This window comes from Myotis yumanensis, unplaced genomic scaffold (assembly GCF_028538775.1).
Source record: "Myotis yumanensis isolate MYYU_CA2020_CCGP unplaced genomic scaffold, mMyoYum1.0.hap1 SCAF_1, whole genome shotgun sequence".
In the NCBI taxonomy this organism is placed as follows: Eukaryota; Metazoa; Chordata; class Mammalia; order Chiroptera; family Vespertilionidae; genus Myotis; species Myotis yumanensis.
In genome coordinates, this window is record NW_027223752.1 from 94006413 (window position 1) to 94026158 (window position 19746).

The following is a 19746-nucleotide window of genomic DNA, read 5'->3' on the forward strand; positions in this document are numbered from 1 at the left end:
TGCTGCTTTCCATGTTCTACCAAGACAAAGAGCCCGCCTATGAACTATATTTGCACTGGGTATTTACTTCACCCTGTTCCAGAATTACTAGCTTAATGCCTTTCTACTATTTCCTTCTACACAATAAACTCCTTAAAGCAGGGACCGAAACCAAGATGGTGGCATAGGTAAACACTGGAAATTGCTGCCTCCCACAACAAATTCAAAAATACAACTAAAAGACAAAACGGACATCATCCAGAACCACAGGAAGGCTGGCTCAGTGGAAATTCTACAACTAGAAGGAAAGAGAAAAGCACACTGAGACTCAGAGGAGGTGCAAGGGCTGGCAACTGAGGATGCGGCTGTCTTTTTGAATCGGGAGGGAGTCACAAGCCCCCAACTGCTCTGAACTCCAGTTCTGGGTAGTCTCTGGGGACCTAGACTCATACAGGGAGAAACTGGACTGTCTGGCAGCGGGCAGAACTCGGAACTCCAGGGCGGCTTTCTCTCAGAGGTGCATGCAGCGATTACCGATTACCGGGACACTGAGACGCAGGGCCCCTTAGGGCAGGGCTGAGGATCAGCCATAGCTGCTTGCTCCACCCTGTTGATTCCCTGAGACCCCGCCCCACCCAAGCTTTTGCATATGAATGACCTGGCCCTTTGCCATCTGAAAATTACCTAACAAACTGCAGCTGGGCCAGACAGACCCAGAACTTCCAAGAGAAGGCCCAAGGCTCAACAGCAGCTTGCATTGCTTCACAGCTGGGCCTCATTTGGGCACCTCCAAACCCCAAACAAGAAAGGGGAATCTGCAGATCTCCTCGTAGCTTCTGCTGAGGCAGAGGCTAAATTAGCACCTTCTTAGATCCAAGAGCCAGTGTACCCAGTGGTCAGAGTGGGACCATCCAATGACAACTCCTCAGATCCATAAGGGACACACTCAGGGGGCAGACTCAGTGAGCACCAAAGCTCCACTGAAGCAAGTCTTGCCTCATAAGGGTGTCTTCAGCACAGAAGTTCTCCCACAGTAGACACAGCTGATTCTCACAGCCAATTGGCCTGGAGGTCAATTCCTCCTAGTGATACCAACAACAATCAAGGCTTAACTACAACAAGACTGTGCAAAAGCCCACAAAGGGGTGCACCAAGAGTGTCCACCTAAGGTAATTGGGGAGGCTGAGCCACTGGGCACTATAGGACACCTAGAACACAAAGCCACTCTATCAACACAGGGAAGCATAAAAAATGAGGAGACAAAGAAACAGGTCACAAATGACAGAAATGGTGGAAAGCAAACTACTGGATATAGAGTTCAAAACCACACTTTTAAGGTTTTTTACGAACTTTCTAGAAACCGCCAATAAATTTAGTAAGTCCTTCAAAAAGTCTGGTGAGATTGCCGATAAATGTAGTGAGACCCTCAAGAAATCTAGTGAGACCCTCGAGGTTATGAAAAAGGACCAGTCAGAAATTAAGCATACACTGACTGAAATAAAGGATATTATGCAGAGTTCCAACAGCAGACTAGAGGATCGCAAGAATCAAGTCAAAGATTTGAAATACAAAGAAGCAAAAAACACCCAACCGGAAAAGCAAAATGAAAAATGAATCCAAAAATACGAAGATAGTGTAAGGAGCCTCTGGGACAGCTTCAAGCGTACCAACATCCAAATTATGGGGGTGCCAGAAGAAGAGAGAGAGCAAGATATTGAAAACCTATTTGAAGAAATAATGACAGAAAACTTGCCCTACCTGGTGAAAGAAATAGACTTACAAGTCCAGGAAGCACTGAGAATCCCAAACAAGAGGAATCCAAAGAGGACCACACCAAGACACATCATAATTAAAATGCCAAGAGCAAAAGACAAAGAGAGAATCCTAAAAGCAGCAAGAGAAAGACAGTCATTTACCTACTAGGGAGTACCCATACGACTGTCAGCTGATTTCTCAATAGAAACTTTGCAGGCCAGAAGGGAGTGGCAAGAAATATTCAAAGTGATTAATGCCCAGAACCTACAACCAAGATTACTTTACCCAGCAAAGCTATCATTCAGAATTGAAGGTCAGATAAAGAGCTCCACAGATAAGGAAAAGCTAAAGGAGTTCATCACCACCAAACCAGTATTATATGAAATGCTGAAAGGTATCCTTTAAGAAGAGGAAGAAGAAGAAAAAGGTAAAGATACAAATTATGAACAACAAATACACATCTATAACAAGTGAATCTAAAAATCAAGTGAATAAATAATCTCATGAACAGAATAAACTGGTGAATATAATAGAATCAGGAGCATAGAAAGGGAGTGGACTGACTATTCTTGGGAGGGAAAGGGATGTGAGGGATACAGGAAGAGAGTGGACAAAAATCGTGCACCTATGGATGAAGACAGTGCGGGCGGGTGAGGGCGGAGGGTGGGGTGGGAACCGGGTGGAGGGGAGCTATGGGGGAAAAAAGAGGAACAACTGTAATAATCTGAACAATAAAGATTTAATTAAAAAAAAGAAACATAAGGACTTATTTAACAATGCACACCAAGTTATATATCTTCAGCCTCAACTAGGAATAAATCATTGCATTTTTTAGCTTCTTTATTTCCTTTTAATGTGTTTTGTTTTTCACGCTAATTTTTAGGTTCAGTAAAATAGTTAATATATAAAATGAAAAAACAACAACTCCTTAAAATATCGGTTCTCAATCTGTGGGTCGAGACCCCTTTGGCGGTCGAACGACCCTTTCACAGGGGTCGCCTAAGACCATCCTGCATATCAGATATTTACATTACGATTCGTAACAGTAGCAACATTACAGTTTTGAAGTAGCAGCAAAATTAATTTTATGGTTGGGTCACAACATGAGGAACTGTATTTAAAGGGCCAGAAGGTTGAGAACCACTGCCTTAAAGGAAGATACTATAGAAAATAACTCCAAAAAAGTAAAAGTATCTATCTATTGATATAGAGGTACAGGTTCTGATTATTAGTTCAAATGATATTTAAGTCTACCACAATTTACTATATTTTCCGACAGAAAAAGAAATAGAAGTGTAGAATCACTTTCTGAAATTAATAAAAACATTTTTAGACTTTTAAAAACTTGGATAAATTATCTTTTTAAAAAAATAAACAAACTTTAATGTGGGAATTTCCAGGGGCCTTTTATTTTATTTACTTATTTAAAAATATATATTTGTATTGATTTTAGAGAGGAAGGAAGAGGGAGAGAGAGAAAAATCAATGATGAGAGAGAATCACTGATTGGCTGCCTCCTACACGCCCCCTTCTGGGGATCAAACTCGGCTACCCAGGTATGTGCCCTGACCAGGAATTGAACCTGGTTCATAGGTTGACACTCAACCACTGAGCCACTCTGGCTGAGCTAAATTATTATCTTATGTTGTCTTTTGGTTGCATCAGTACAAAGTAGAATAACAAGTGCCTGTGGTTTAAGCAAAATCATTTCAGTGGTTATAAGTATTAAAGTCCTCATAATAAGATTTTAAAACAATTTTTTTGAAGAAAAAGAAACATTTACATTAGAAAAAACATGAGTGGCAAGGAAAAGTGATGGTTATTTTAAAAAATTCTTTTTGTACCTGTCTTTTACTATGACCTTTGCTTGCTCATCAATTTCCATGTCTTCAACATTTTCATTCACAGTTTTAATTATCCCATTTTCCTTGTTTTCTTCAATTAACAGCTCATACCGTCCATTTTCTAATGCTGATCTCCAGATGTGTCGATCTGTAACCTGTAACAAAACTCAAATTACTAATCTTGAAAACTGGCATATGTTGTTCCTAAGGAGTATGAGTTTTAATGTACATATGAAAAACTCATGAATGTTCTAGAACATATTGTGAATCAAAAAGGGATAATAAAAATAAGATTACTAAGTGGTCAAAATGAAATTCATATCATTCACAGATGGAAGCTTTAGTACCTCACTATATAGGAAAATCATAAACAATTCTAAGATTGGTCACCTGATAGTAGCAAAAAAGTGACAGATGATAGCAAAGCAATGAATAGAACACACATGTCAAACATGAATTACTTACAGATTTTAAAAAGGTAACAAAGAAACCAATAAACAAACCAGACTCAGCAGAGCAGGCAGGAGCTGGTCAAGGAAGAAGAAAATATCCTTACACATTTCAACATCTTGGATGAATATACCATATAACAGATATTTAAAAAATACTAAAAATTAATGTTAAAAAGGTCAGTTATGGTCACTAAGTTCGGTTTAAGAAAGCTGATAGTCATATAGCATAATTAAGAAAGATTTATATCCACACATAAACATTTTGATACAGGGGAATAATAGGCTGTTTTTATAAAAAATGTATCACTCTGGTATTCAAAACACACATGGGTTGCCTATAGCAAAGAAATAAACACGTATGACCAAAATTCTGGTAATTTGATAAACTAAAAATGGGAACAGGTACAAACCTTTATTGCTCCTAATGTTCCTTGGTAGATTCTGTCTTCAATATCCAAAAGAAAATCTCTCAGCCTCAATTCAAGCTGCCTCTCTGCAGACATCTGAGATGGATCATATGCATTGGAAGCTCTTCCCCGAGTATATGTAGGTTTGCTATCAATTTGAGGTTTGTCTGAAATAGTTATCCAATACTTTATTATAATTTCCTTATTTAAAAATATAATCACCTCATGTAACTGTTATGATCATGAGATAATGGATATCAAAACCCTTAGTAAATCTTCAAGTGCAATAAAAAAAAAAGAGAGGGGGAGAAAATGTTTGCACATTGTATACCTGAAAAGGGACTTGAATATAGGATATACATAAAAAACTCATAATAAAAAGGCAATCCAATTAAAAATGGTAAAATGATCTGAATAGACTTTTCTTTAAGGAAGATATATAAATGGCCAATAAGACCATGATACAATGTTCTACATCATTACTCATTCAGGAAATGAATGTAAAAAATGAAATGAAGTATCACTTCACACCTCTAGGATGGCTAGAATAAAAAAGTCAGATAATAACAAGTATTGGCAAAGATGTGGAGAAATGTTAACCATTATATCTAGCCCTGGCCACACTCTGTTGGCAGAAATATAAAATGGTGTAGCCACTTTGGGAAACAGTCTGGTACTTCCTCAAATGATTAAACAGAATTACCATATGGCCCAGTAATTTCACTCTTAGATATATACCCAAGAGAAATGAAAACATGTCAACACAAAAAGTTGTATGCAAATGTTTATAGTAGTATTATTTAAAATAGCCAAAAGATGGAAATAGAAATGTCCATCAACTAACATATGGATAAAAAAAAAGTGGTATACAATGGAACATTATTTGGCCATAAAAAGGAATAAGATACTGATACATGCTACTACTTAGATGAATTTTGAAAACATTATGCTAAGTGAAAGAAGTAAGCCACAAAAGACCATATGTGACACAATGCAATTCATATAAAATGTTCAAACAGGGATATTTATAGAGACAGAAAATAAATTTGTGGTTGCTTAGGTCTATTGGGTGGGGGCAGTAGCTAAAGTGTACGGTGTTACTTTATAAGGTGATGAAATGTTCTAAAATTAACCATGTGATGATGGTTGCGCATATTGGTGAATATACTATACAACCACTGAACTGAATATTTTTAATGAGTGAATTGTATGGTGTATGAATTAAATTTAATAAAGCTGTTAAAAAAAGAATCGTGAGTTACAGTTTTTAATCCTGAAGAGAACTAAAGTAGTGATGGTCACTCTGGCTGGTTTTTCTTAGTGGTTAGAGTGTTGGCCTGTGGACCAAAGGGTCAAGGGTTCGATTCCCAGTCAAGGGCACATACTTTGGTTTTGGGTTTACTCCCCATCCCTGGTCTTGGTGTATGCAGGAGGCAACCAATCAATGTGTCTCTCATGTCTATGTTTCTCTCTCTCTCCCTCCCCCACTTCTACACCCTTCCACTCTGAAAATCAATGAAAAAAACATTCTCGGGTGAGGATTAAAAAAAATAATAATAAAGTAGTGATGGTAATATGCCCCCAAATTTAAGAGTACACTACCTAGAGAATCTCATTTAGAAATATAAAAATTATATCTAGCCCTGGCCAGGTGGCTCAGTTGACTGGAGCATATAACAGGTTTGATTCTCAGTCAGGGCACATACCTAGGTTTCAGGTTCCATCCCCAGTCGGGGCACATACAGGAGGCGGCCGATCAATGTTTTTCTCTCACATCAATGTCTGTCTCTGTCTTTCTCTCTCTCTCTCTGACTCTCAAATCAATAAAAACATATCTTTGGGTGAGGATTAAAAAAACAAAACAAAAACAAAAACTTATATCTAAAATGTTTTGCTGCTTTTACAAATGAAACCCAGTGGAATATTGAGAACCTTGTTTCCCTAACTCGCAAACACTCAAACATAGCATGGTCGAAATGAAAGATAAGATGTTTTAATATAGATCTAATAATTTGAAAAATGTTTAATCCTGAACCAGAGTTTTATGGGGAGAGAAAAATAAAGGCAATAGTTTTCACTGAAAATTTACCTGAAAAATGGAATTTCTCTTCAGAAAAACGGGCTAGCTGTGCACATATTCTGCTTTTCTCTTGTAACAAAGTTTCTTTTAAGGCACTTTCTCTATGTCCTCTAGAATTAAGAGCTTCAATAAGCTGGTCTAGCTGTTCACAAGAACTGTAAAAGCACCACCGATTTGGCTTATGCACTGGTTTTGGCAGTTGCACAGAATCATCATATGGATCTTGGTCAATGTTGGAGGTAGATTCAGACATCAAAGACTCTCCAGTTTTAGTGGATACCTGAGCATTTTGAAACTGTACATTATTCTGAAATGATGAAGGTCTAGGCAACAGCATGTCTTCAGTGAGACCAGAATAATCCTCTTCAATAAACAATCCAGGAATAGAAGGGAAAATCCAATATCGCCTATACATTCGGTCACGTCCCAAGGGAAAGATATTAGTGCATGCTATGGCACTTTGGATTTTTTCTAAGAGCTCTTTCTCTTTTCGTTGGTGTTCATGTTTTAAAGCTTCTTCCTCATCAGCAGTAAGAGGCTCTCTTGTTAAACAGTTGATCTCTTCTTGTCTTGTAAATTCTTTAAATCCATTTTGTCCCCTTTTCCCTAGAGTTGAAGTAACATTTGATCACCATCATATTTTAAACTTTCATTAGAAAAATAAGATCTAAGGCTACCCCAAATTACTATATGCTATGGACTGAAATATGTGCCCCAAAATCCATAGGTTGCAATCCTAAATCCCTATGCTACTGCTTCTGGAGATAGATCCTTTAAGGAAGTAATTAAGGTGAAATGAGATCCTAAGGTTCGGAGCCTTATAGGAAGAGGAAGAGAGGCCAGAGCATTTTTGCTCTTCACTGTGAGTATGGAGGAAAGGTTGTGTGAGGACACAGTAAGAAAGTGCTATCCTATAAGCTGGGGAGAGAAGCCTCACCAGAAATCAACCCTGCTTGCACTTTGATCTTGTACTTCCAGCCTCCAGGACTGTGAGAAAATAAATTCCTGTTGTTTAAGCCACCTGGTCTGTGGTATTTTGTTATGTCAGCACTAATAGACTAATACACTATGTTAATAAGAAATTAGTACAGTTAAATATAAAAAGACACACAAATATCTGTGATATCTGTAACCGGAAAGTCTGGCAGAATCTGTTATTCTGCGATATATTCAGTCCTTCCTCTAAGGCAGGAGTAAGCAAACTACTTTTAAAAAGGGCGAGCTAGTAAATATTTTAAGCTTTATGGGTCATATTGTTTCTATCACAAGCTACTCAGCTCTGCCATTGCAGCATGAAAGCAACCATAGTCATTATGTAAATGAATGAGCATGGCTGTGTTCAATAAAACTTTATTTATGATCACTGAAATCTGAATTTCATATAAATTTCACATTAAAAAAATGTTCTTTTTTTAACGACAGAGGGCAGGGCAGATTTGGCCAATGGGCTGTAGTTTACTAACCACTGTTTTCAAGTAAGGGAACCCTTAACTTTTAGTTGGGTACCCAGCAAGCCAAAAGAAGGACATTTCCCAGACAACCTTTCTCCAGTAGGCATGACTACATGAGAAACTTCTGGTGAAATAAATGGGGAACAGAAGCATTACATGTAACTTCAGAGTCATACTTCTCTTTCTTCTTTCTCTCTTCCAACTAGCCAAAATGGAGACATGATGATAAATGTTTTTTGAACATGAGGATAGAAACACCAACAAGATAGAAAGAGCCTGAATTCCTGGTAACCTGCCTGGCTTTAACAATGTATTGAAGAACTGAACTTATCTCCTATTCCAGTCACTGTCAAATTACTTAAATGGTTGGGGAGTGTGTTTTTTTCTACTTTTTTTTTCTTCCTTGAATGAGTTTGTATAAAGTTGGAATTATTTGCTTTAAAACTGGCAGAATTCACCTATAAAATTGTCCAGGACTGATGTTTTCTTTGTTGGAAGACTTTTAATACTTATTCTAAATCTTTAATGGTTTAGAACCATTCACATAATCCATTAATCCATTTTTATAGTTTACATTATTCAATTTATTGCCATAAAATTGGACACAGAAAATCAATTTCAAAAAAGGTTTGTCTAGCCCCGCTGGCGTGGCTCAGTGGTTGGGCATCACACCTATGAACCAGGAGGTCACTGGTTCGATTCCCAGTTAGGGCACATGCCTAGGTTGTGGGCTTAATCCCCAGTGTGGTGCGTGCGGGAGGCAGCCCCTCAGTGATTCTCTCTCATCATTGATGTTTCTATCTCTCTCTCCCTCTCTGAAATAAATAAAAATATATAAAAAAAAGTTTGTCTAGTTTGTGTCTTTTTCAAAGAACAAACTTTTGGCTTTGTTGTTCTTTTCTATTGTAGTCTTATTTTCTATTAATTTCTACTCATATCTGTTGTTTCCTTGTATTTGGGGGTATTATTCTATTTTCTACTTCTAACTTCTTAAATAAATAAATGTCTACCTCAATTTGCCTTTCTTGATTCCTAATATGCATTAAAGCTATAAATGTTCCTCAAAGTAGAGGGACTACATCAAACAAATGTTAACATGCAGTATTGATTAGTTTAAAATATTTTCTAGTTTCCATTATGGTTTCTCCTTTGATACATTGCTTGGAAATATGTTTTAAAACGCTCATCATATGAGGTTTTTGTTTTCAATTTCTAAATCAATTGGACTGCAATCAGAAAATATAACCTCCACGATACATGAAATTTTCTGTAATAATAACCGTTTAGAAAATAATGTAGAAAAAAATAGCATCCGAATTATAGGCACAGAATAAACTTAAGGATTAAGTTGTGAAATGAAGATTATTAAAGACCCTCAGAAGTAATTCCTATCAATAACTTTCAAAAGTTATTGGTAGAAATAACTTTTCCTTTGATACAGGAATTTATAAAATTATGTTAAGGCAGCAGAGATTTCCATTCTCAGAAATATGACACCAATTACAAGCATTGTTGATCTCTGTATCTCTAGTACCTAAGAGGCATTCAATGAATGTTGAATGGGTACATAACTCAACAAAACTCATTGACTAACCAAAAGTAGAAGTTAAGAGAAACTGACCTATTAAAGAGATAGATATATTGTCTTTTTCCCCTAAAGTATAAATGACATATAAATAAATATCTAATCATAAATATACTAATGTAACTTCATAACCATTTTATAACAAAATGGTTACAGCTATGAGTTGGGCACTTAAAAAACAAACACGCCTTGGAATCACAAATGGAAGTAATCTAATTCATATGTCAGAATTGCTGAATTAATAAAGTGCCTTATCAACTAAAAACAAGTAAGCATGTCCATAAGAAATTTCTGTATTACCCCTTCTGCTTCTTTTATGTGATCCTGGGTCATCTTCATCTTCGGTGACTGTATCTTGATCTAGTTCCTTTTGCTCTATTTCTTTGCTGTCAGTGCTAGTATCAAAATCTTCTCTTTCTTCCTCCCTTCAGGATAAAAACAAAGTTAATATTCATTAGTGATTATATAATTCCATTCGTAAGATATTTATTGCCTGCCTACAAAGTGTGCTTATGAAGTAGTAGACAAGATGACAGAGTTTATAGACTTGTAGAGAATACATAAACCATTGTTAAAATATGTAATAAGTACTAAAAAAGGAGAACTTCAAGGTGCTGTGGAAGCATTTAAAGGAGAACCAAATCTAGTCTCAGGGATCAAGAAAGACTTGCTTGAAGAAGTGACATTTAAATGGAGAGACTAAAACAAACGAATGAACAAACAAACAAACAAACAAAATAAAAAAACCGGAAAGGCTACAGAGACTGAGGAGGAGTGAGGTGGCAGGAAAAAAAATCTCCATTTCTAGTAGAGGTGATAGTATGTGCAAAGGCTGAAGGGACAGGAAAGAGCATATAATTTTAAGAATGTAAAACAACAAAAAGAAAAAAAAGAATGTAAAACAAAAAGAAGTAAGAAAAAGGCAGGGTTAGATCATACTAGATCTTGTAGGCATTATTCAAAAATCAATGGTAAAAAACGAGAGAGGAAAAAGCAATGGTGAAAAGGTAGAAGAGTTTAGTAAAGGGAAATGATGTGACTAGAAAGCACTTTGGTTGCTATGTGGAAAATTATCTGGCAGAATAGATGAGGGGAGACCAGTAAATTGGCCACTATAATAGTCTAGGAAGTTGGCTGGGAGGTGATGGTGGCTCAGAGTAGAAAGTAGATAGACAAATAGTGGCGGAGGAAGGTAGACAAATTTCAGATATAAGTAGGCAGAATGAACACTATATGATGTTTTATCAAATCCATTCTATTCAAATTAAAACGAAAATTGTATGAACTTTGAAATAAATTCCATTTATGTTCTATATGCAAAGCGAGGCTTGTAAACTCAAATGTATTCAGAAGAGAGAGAGATAATGTATGAGTGAGGCTAAATGAGTATAAAAAATGAAGTTGTGGGGTCTTATAACATGTTTATTTTCTTGAAAGACAAAAACCCATGATCATATCAATAGACGGGGAAAAAGCATTCAACAAAATCCAACACCCATTTTTGATAAAAACTCTCAACAAAGTGGGAATAGAGGGAGCATATCTCAACATGATAAAGGCCATATATGACAAACCTAAAGTGAACGTTATACTCAACAGGCAAAAACTAAAACCATTTCCCTTAAGAACAAGAACAAGCAGGGGTGTCTGCTTTCACCACTCTCATTCAACATAGCACTGAAGTCCTAGCCACAGCGATCAGACAAGAAGAAATAAAAAGCATCTACATTGGAAAGGAGGTTACAAGTAAAACTGTCATTAATCGCAGATGACATGATGTTGTACATAAAAAACTCTACAGACTCCATGAAAAACTACTAGATTTAATATATGAATTTAGCAATGTAGCAGGATACAAAACAACACCCAAAAATCGATGGCTTTTTTTATACACCAATAATAAATTATCAGAAAGATAAACTAAACAAGCAATCCCATTTGCCACTGCAACAACAAAAAATTAAAATACTTAGGAATAAACTTAACCAAGGAGGCAAAAGACCTGCACTTGGAAAACTACAGGACGTTGGAAAAAGAGATGAAAGATATAAACAAGTGGAAGAATATACTGTGTTCATGGATTGGTAGAATCAACATCATTAAAATGTCTATACTACCCAAGGCAATCTACAAACTGAATGCAATCCCTATTAAAGTACCAACAGCATATTTCACAGATATAGAACAAATACTCCAAAAATTTATATGGAATAAAAAAAGAACCTGAATAGCTGCAGCAATCTTGAGAAAGAAGAACAAAGTTGGAGGAATGACAATACCAGATACCATGTTATACTACAAAGTCACCATAATCAAAACAACCTGATACTGGCACAAGAACAGGCATACAGATCAATGGAACAGAACAGAGAACCCAGAAATCAACAACCCAAGCCATTACACTCAATTAATATTTGACAAAGGAGGCAAGAGCATACAATGGAGTCAAGACAGTCTCTTCAATAAATGATGTTGGGAAAATTGGACAGATACATGTTTATTTTCTTTAAAAAAACCCAACACCTGAGATATCACAAGGAAAAAATTCGTAACTATGTGAGGTGGTTAATATTAACTAAACTTACTGTGGTAATCATGTCACAATATATGCATATATTAAATCATTTTGTTGTACACATTAAACTAATACAATGCTACATGTCAATTATATTTTAATATAACTGGAAAAAGTTTATAAAATGTAAAAACATTAAGATATAATTCACATACCATAAAAATCACCTTTTTAAAGTGTAGGATTCACTGGTTTTAGTATATTCACACAGTTGTACAATCACTACCCTGATTTAATTCCAAAACATTTTCATCATCCCCAAAGACAAACCCTATAGTAATCACTTTCCATTTTCTCTTCCCCACTGCCCCTGGTAACCACTCATCTACTTTCTGCTATGAATTTGTCTCTTCTGGACTTTTCACATAAATACAATGATACACTACATGGCCTTTTAGGATTAGCTTCTTTCACCTGCATAACATTTTCAAATTTCATTAACATTGTAGCATATAACAGAGTTCTATTCCTTTTTACGGCTGACCTAGAGGCCTGATTCATGAAATTCATGCATGGGTAGGGTCCCTAGGCCTGGCCAATGATCAGGGCCAATCAGGTCCTCCTGCCTCCTCCTTCCCTAGTCACCCGCACTGCCACTGCACAGTTCCCCCCACCTCCTCCTTCCCTCACTCCCTCAGTGCCCTGCCGCCACTGGTTGCCCGCCATGTTCTGTGCCACCCCCTGGTGGTCAGCGCATGTCATAGCGAGCAACTGAACTTCCATTCTCCAGTGAACTCCCGAGGGGACACTTTGCATATTAGCCTTTTATATATATATATATATATATATATATATAACATTCTGCTGTATGGATATACCACAGAAAGGATATATCATTTTGTTTATATATCATTTGTCATCAATTGATAGACATTTGGGTTGTAACCATTTTTTGGCTATTAATAATGATGTTGCTGTGCCCTGGCCAGTGTGGCTCAATTGGTTGAGCATCGTCCCATGCACTGAGAGGTTGCTGGTTCGATTTCCAGTCAGGGCACATACCCTGTGCCAGAGGCAACCAATCAATGTGTCTCTCTCTCTCTCTTCCTCCCCGCTTCCTCTCTCTCTCTAAATGGGAGGAAGGGAGGGTGAGAGAGAAACAATGATGTGAGAGAGACACATTGATTGGCTGTCTCCCGAACATACACTGACTGGGGTGGGGATCAACATGCAAGCCAGGTACGTGCTCTTGACCAGGAATTGAACCCAAGACCCTTTGATGTGCAGGCCAACACTAAACACTGAGCCATACTGGCCAGGGCAAGAGTTCCAATTTTTTCCACTTTCTCACCAACACTTGTTATTATCTCTCATTTGGATTATAGCCATCTTAGTCAGTGTCAAGTATATCTCATTGTGATTTTGAAACACATTTCCCTAATGACTAATGATGTTGAGCATGTTTTCATGGGCTTCTTATGTATTTTCTTTGGAGAAATGCCTGTTCAAATCCTTTGTCAATTTTTTAATTGGGTTATCTTTTTATTGTTGAGTTGTATAAGTACTTATCTATTCTGGATATTAGACCACTATCAAATATATTATTTGCAAATATTTTTTTTCCCTTTCACTGGACTGTCTGGCATTGGGGCAGGCACGTGGGGGCAGCTTTCTCCCAGGAGATGCTCCCTGGGCTAATTGGCAGCCATTTCTGTCAGCTCCACCCTGGTGATTCCCTGAGACCGTGACCCATCTAATTTACAACCCCAACAAAGCTGTGTGCAGTAGCTTTTGCATATGAATGGCCTTTCCTTGCTAAGGCTAAAATCTGTCAAACAAGCTGCAGCTGGGTCAGGAAGCCCCAAACCTATTAATAAAAGGCCCAAGACCCAGCACCAGAACCAGCCTGCCTTGCTCCACAGCTGGGCCTCATCTGGGCACTTCCAAACCTGATACAAAGAGGAGAAATCTGTAGATCTCTCTGTAGCTACTGCTGGATGGCCCAGGCAGTGGCTGACTTTGCACCTCCTTGAAGACCAAGAGCCAGTGTACCCAGTGGTCTGTGTGAGACCATACCAGATTACAACTCTTCACATTCATAAGCCACACACTCAAGCAGCAGACTCAGTGAGCACCAAAGACCCACTGCAGCAAGTTCTTCTCCATAGGGGTGTCTCCTGCACAGTAGCTCTCCCACTGTAGTCGCAGCTGGTTCTCACAGCCAATTAGCCTGGAGGTCAATTCCTCCCAGTGACACCAACAGCAATCAAGGCTCAACTACAACAAGACTGTGCTCATAGCCCACACAGGGGTGCACCTAGAGTGCCTAGCTCAGGTAATTGTGGAGGCTGAGCCACTGGGCCCTACAGGACACCTACTACATAAGGCCACCAACTTCAGGAGACATAGCTCTAACCAATACATAGAAACAAACACAGGGAAGCAGCCATAATATGGAGACAAAGAAGCATGTCATAAGTGAAAGAAATGGAAGAAAGGAAACTACTAGATATAGAGTTCAAAACCATGGTTATAAGGTTACTCAAGAATCTTCTAGAAACCTCCAAGGGACTTAGTGAGACCTTCAAGGATCTTAAATGGAAAAGGACCAGTCAGAAATTAAGCATACACTGACTGAAATAAAGAATAATATACAGGGATTCAACAGTAGACTGGAGGATCCAGAGAATCAAATCAATGATTTGAAATATAAGGAAGCAAAAAACACCCAACCAGAAGAGCAAAAAGAAAAACGATTCAAAAAATATGAAGATAGTGTAAGGAGCCTCTGGGACAACTTCAAGCGTACCAACATCTGATTTATGGGGGTGCCAGAGGAAGAGAGAAAGCAAGATATTGAAAATCTATTTGAAGAAATAATGACAGAAAACTTCCACTACATGGTGAAAGAAATAGACTTACAAGTCCAGGAAGCACAGAGAATCCCAAACAAGAGGAATCCAAAGTGGACCTCTCCAAGACACATCCTAATTAAAATGCCAAGGGCAAAAGACAAAGAAAGAATCTTAAAAGCAGCAAGAGAAAAGCAGTCAGCTACCTACAAGGGAATGCCCATACAACTGTCAGCTGATTTCTCAACAGAAACTATGCAGGCCAGAAGGGAGTGGCAAGAAATACTCAAAGTGATGAATAGCAAGAACCTACAGCCAAGATTACTCTACCCAGCAAAGCTATCATTTAGAGTTGAAGTTCAGATAAAGAGCTTCACAGACAAGAAAAAGCTAAAGGAGTTCATCACCACCAAACCAGTATTACATGAAATGTTGAAGGGTATTCTTTAAGAAGAGGAAGAAGAAAATGATAAAAAAAAATATGAACAACAAAATGATAACAAATACATACCTATCAATAATTGAATCTAAAAATCAAAATAAACGAATAAGAAATCTAATGAACAGAATAAACTGGTGAATAAAATAGAATCAGAGGCATGGAAATGGAACAGACTGACGATTCTCCGAGGGAGGGGGGCGGGGAGGTAGGAAGAGATTAAACAAAGATCTTATATGCATATATGCATTACCTATGGACTCAGACAATTAGGGTGGCAAAGGCCTGGGGCGGGGCGGGAACCAGGTGGAGGTGGGCAATGGGGGGAAAAAAGAGGGAAATCTGTAATAATCTCAACAATAAACATAAAACACACACACACAAAAACCACATAACACATATACTAAGGGCTGTCTATACTAGGTAACTTTCATAGGCTCACAACACAGTTATTGTGTCTACAGAATATTAGTTTTCTAAAAATTCTGAAAGCGTTTTAGAGTTCAAGGTACTGATTTTTATTCTTTACGGATAGCAAGATGAACAGTGTAATTCAAAGCATACCCAATTGACATATCTGCAGCTGAATTTCTTTGCTCATCTTCCTTCAGTTTTTCTTGTTTTTCTTTCATTTTTTGTTCTTGCTCCTTAAGTTTCTCTGCCTTCCTTTTACGAATTCTGAAAGTAAAAAAAAAATTATAGTCTATCAGATGTTTTTAACTTTTAGTATCTTGCCATTAATCATCAAATTAGTCATGCAAACGTTATCACAAAACCAATAATGTAGCAATCCATTTATAACCTCTTAGTAAAGCCAGAAAAGATCAGTGTGAGCCAATGTCATATTACAGCCCTATGTGAAATATGGTTCTAGAATCTAGATGCAAAAACATAAATAGCTTTCATTGGCACAACTGACAATAATTGTCTCTTACCTAGCAGCTGCTTCTTCCCGTTCTTTTCGGTGTTGTTCTGCTTTTAACTCCCGGAACTCCTGCTTGGCCTGTCGTAATATATCAACATAATCTTCAATAAAATCCCTAGTAGAAACTAGGGTCAGTAGTTTCCCACAGAGAGCATGAAGTATCTTCATTTTTTCTCCTGTCAAAAATTGGTAAATAACTTCTGTATTATCAATGACAAAAAAGAAATTATGCTTGAAAAATTTTAATTTGTGGTGCAATGTGAAAATGTTTAAGAATGAATAAGGGAAAGTCTCTTAAGATCATACATGTAAATGGCATGTCTTCAGAAAAAAGCAACATTGAGTCAAAATTAACAGTTATGTGCTATATAAGCCATTTCAAATACTAATGACTACCTCATATACTAGTGAAATAGACATGACAAAAAATTTTTTTTAATCCTCACCTGACCTGAGGATATTTTTCCATTGATTTTTTTTTTAGAGAGAGCGGAAGGGAGGGGGAGAGACAGAGAGAGAGAAACATTGATGTAAGAGAGACACATGATTGTCTCCCATATGGGGCCCCAGTCGGGGCTGGGGATAGAGCCTGCAAACTGAGGTATGTGACCTTGACCAGAATCGAATCCATGACCCTTTGGTCCATGGGTAGATGCTCTATCTACTGAGCCAAACTGGCTATGGCATGGATAAACTTCTAACTACAAAGAATTATTTTTCAAGTTTTAATTTTTAGGCTCATATATAAAGTTCAAATCAAAACTAAATTATAATCACATGAATTTTCTTTAAAATGGCAATAGGCAAATTGCTACTCTGAAAAGACCGCTCAGAAACACTAGCATAAATTATAAAAACTATATGAATGGTAGGAATTAAAGTCCTCTATGTTCTGTTTTCTTCATCATATAAAATTAAACTCTATATATTTGTATATTACAATTTTTTTTATTTTAAAAGGCAGTGAAAAGTAACTAATTTTTATACTGTTTCTCAAACCTCAAACACTTATTCAAGCAAGTGTTGGAATTTAGTAGTTACAGCTTAAACTTCTGATATACTAATAAAAATGAAAGCTAATTCTCACTTATCCTTTTAAACTTAGTAGATTCAGTAGACAAATCAAAAAAATTTAAATAGAAAACCCATATAAAAGAGAAAAGAAAATCCTAAATAATTAAAGATAATATGAACAATAGTAGTTTCAACATATGTCACTATTGGTATTCCAACACTTTTTAAAAAAAATATATATTTTATTGATTTTTTACAGAGAGGAAGGGAGAGGGATAGAGAGTTAAAAACATTGATGAGAGAGAAACATCGATCAGCTGCCTCCTGCACACCTTCTACTGGGGATGTGCCCGCAACCAAGGTACATGCCCTTGACCAGAATCAAACCTGGGACCCTTCAGTCCACAGGCCGACGCTCTATCCACTGAGCCAAACCGGTCAGGGCCCAACACTTTTTTTTCTTTTAAAGACTGTATTTTCTCTTTCTCTTTTAAAACTACTTATCATCTAAAATATCTCATTAGCTAGTTTTCTGGGTGTAAGAGACATAAGAGAGTAGAAAGTGGAAAGGTTATACAAATTCCAACTTGCAAAGTTTACCTGGTGTCAAATCATAAACTGAAGTGCTTGACAGTTTCTTCACTAAACTGGGATTGCTTAAACGAAGCTCCATACAGGCATCATCTGTAGCATCAAATCCTCCTCGTTTTTGATATCTGTACTTTGCATTTGCTGATGTTACATCAGCACCTGAAGCTAAGATGTGCAGTCTGAGGATTTCAGAAAGGGTGCAGCTATCAAGATCCAAACTTTTCAAACTGCAACCTATAGTTAAAAATGAAAATAGTCATTTAGGATGTAAACCATAAATCCTCAGCAATGTAAAATGTACCTTTATAAAATTAAAAATAAAAAGCCAATAAAAAAAAAGCCCACACATACCCTGGTGCAACTGGGGCCAAGCAGCTGCCAAAGATGCAACTGCAGACAGTGCAGATTTTGTGGGGTCTGCATCTTCATCCAAAGCCTCTGTTAAATCTTTAAGGAAATAAATACTTTATTCTAGTGCAAATCAAAGCTGGAATATTTGGGAACAATGCCCTTTCACAATGATGAAACAGCAAACAGCTTAATATTCACAAACCTCAAAAGAACCAGCACTAGGTACAAGCATCATTTATATTCTTCCTACTCTCCACCTAAAACTCTAAATCCTGCGACATGCACTACATATTAATATTTTCCTTACTTAACATAGAGAAGACAACTTCCAAGTTACCAGCAACATGCACATACACCTTCCAAAAAAAGGTAAAATACACTTGAAAATGAAAAACAAATCATTCACTCAATATAACTTTGGAAAATACTACTTTGAAAATCAAAATCCACTTGAAAATACCCAATCTTTAAAAAATATATATATTTTTACTGATTCAGAGAGGAAGGGAGAGGGAAAGTGAGATAGAAACATCAACGATGAGAGAGAATCATTGATCAGCTGCTTCCTGCATGCCCCACACTGGAGATTGAGCCCACAACCTGGGCATGTGCCCTGACAGGAAATCGAACCATGATCTTCTGGTTCATAGGTTGATGCTTTCAACCACTCTGCCACACCAGCTGACGAAGATATCCAATCTTTTTTAAATATCTTAAGATTGAATCATAACAAAGTATAGGTTGTAATCATCACAAAACCAGCAAAGAAAAAGAGCTAAAAGAATTTAAAGACAGCACTGCTGTCACTTAACCATTGATTTATCCTATACATTTAAATTTTGCTTTGATTTTGAAAACTCTCCAATCTAAAAAACAATAGGAAGATTTTCCTGTATTTTCTAAGTAAATTGCTTTAGCTTTGAAAACAGTGCTTAGCTTACAAATAGGACTAATGAGCAAATCAACAAGCACAAATGTACTTAGAGCATATATAATTATTTCTAATTGTAATACAGAGATGACAAAAAATTAAAGTGTCAACTATGAAAAACTTTAAGCTTACAAAACTTAAGCCTATGTCACAGTACAGTGGACCCAGCTTCAGACTAAGAATCAGATCATGTATAGTCTAGTCTTAGGCTTCTGCAGTCAGTCTCTAGTTCCTTGTTATGTAGTCTTTAGAAAAGTTGCTTAATTGGTTTCTTTTTTCTGGATGCGGTAAGTCTAGATCAGCAGTTTTCAAATTATTTCTTGGAAGTCCATTATAAAAGGGATAAAATATGCCCTTGTTAAAGTAGGGTTATGGAGATGACAATCCTGCACATTCATCTTTCTAACTCTCCTGCAGTGGCACCAAGGAACCCCTGTACAACCTGAAGGACTCTATGGATTAGTTTGGAAAATTCCTAGGCTAAACTGGTTCTGTGATTCATTAACTTTCTACTATATGATTTCCTTCCCAAAGTTCACAAGCTCACAAAATAAACCTTAGAAAACAGAACTGCT

At 37.0% G+C, this 19746-nt stretch overlaps 1 protein-coding gene across 3 annotated transcripts in view; it reads right to left on the minus strand.

Annotated features, from left to right (window-relative positions):
- BAZ1A (bromodomain adjacent to zinc finger domain 1A) overlaps positions 1-19746 on the minus strand; it is a 100545-nt gene that overhangs the window by 21755 nt on the left and 59044 nt on the right. For all 3 annotated transcript variants that reach the window (XM_070427919.1, XM_070427900.1, XM_070427909.1), the window contains 8 exons: positions 18241-18336; positions 17899-18123; positions 16295-16460; positions 15924-16037; positions 9854-9978; positions 6527-7123; positions 4441-4604; positions 3579-3733 (listed from right to left, as the gene is read on the minus strand). In XM_070427919.1, the coding sequence (XP_070284020.1) occupies positions 3579-3733; positions 4441-4604; positions 6527-7123; positions 9854-9978; positions 15924-16037; positions 16295-16460; positions 17899-18123; positions 18241-18336 (1642 nt within the window). The remainder of the gene's footprint in view (positions 1-3578; positions 3734-4440; positions 4605-6526; positions 7124-9853; positions 9979-15923; positions 16038-16294; positions 16461-17898; positions 18124-18240; positions 18337-19746) is intronic.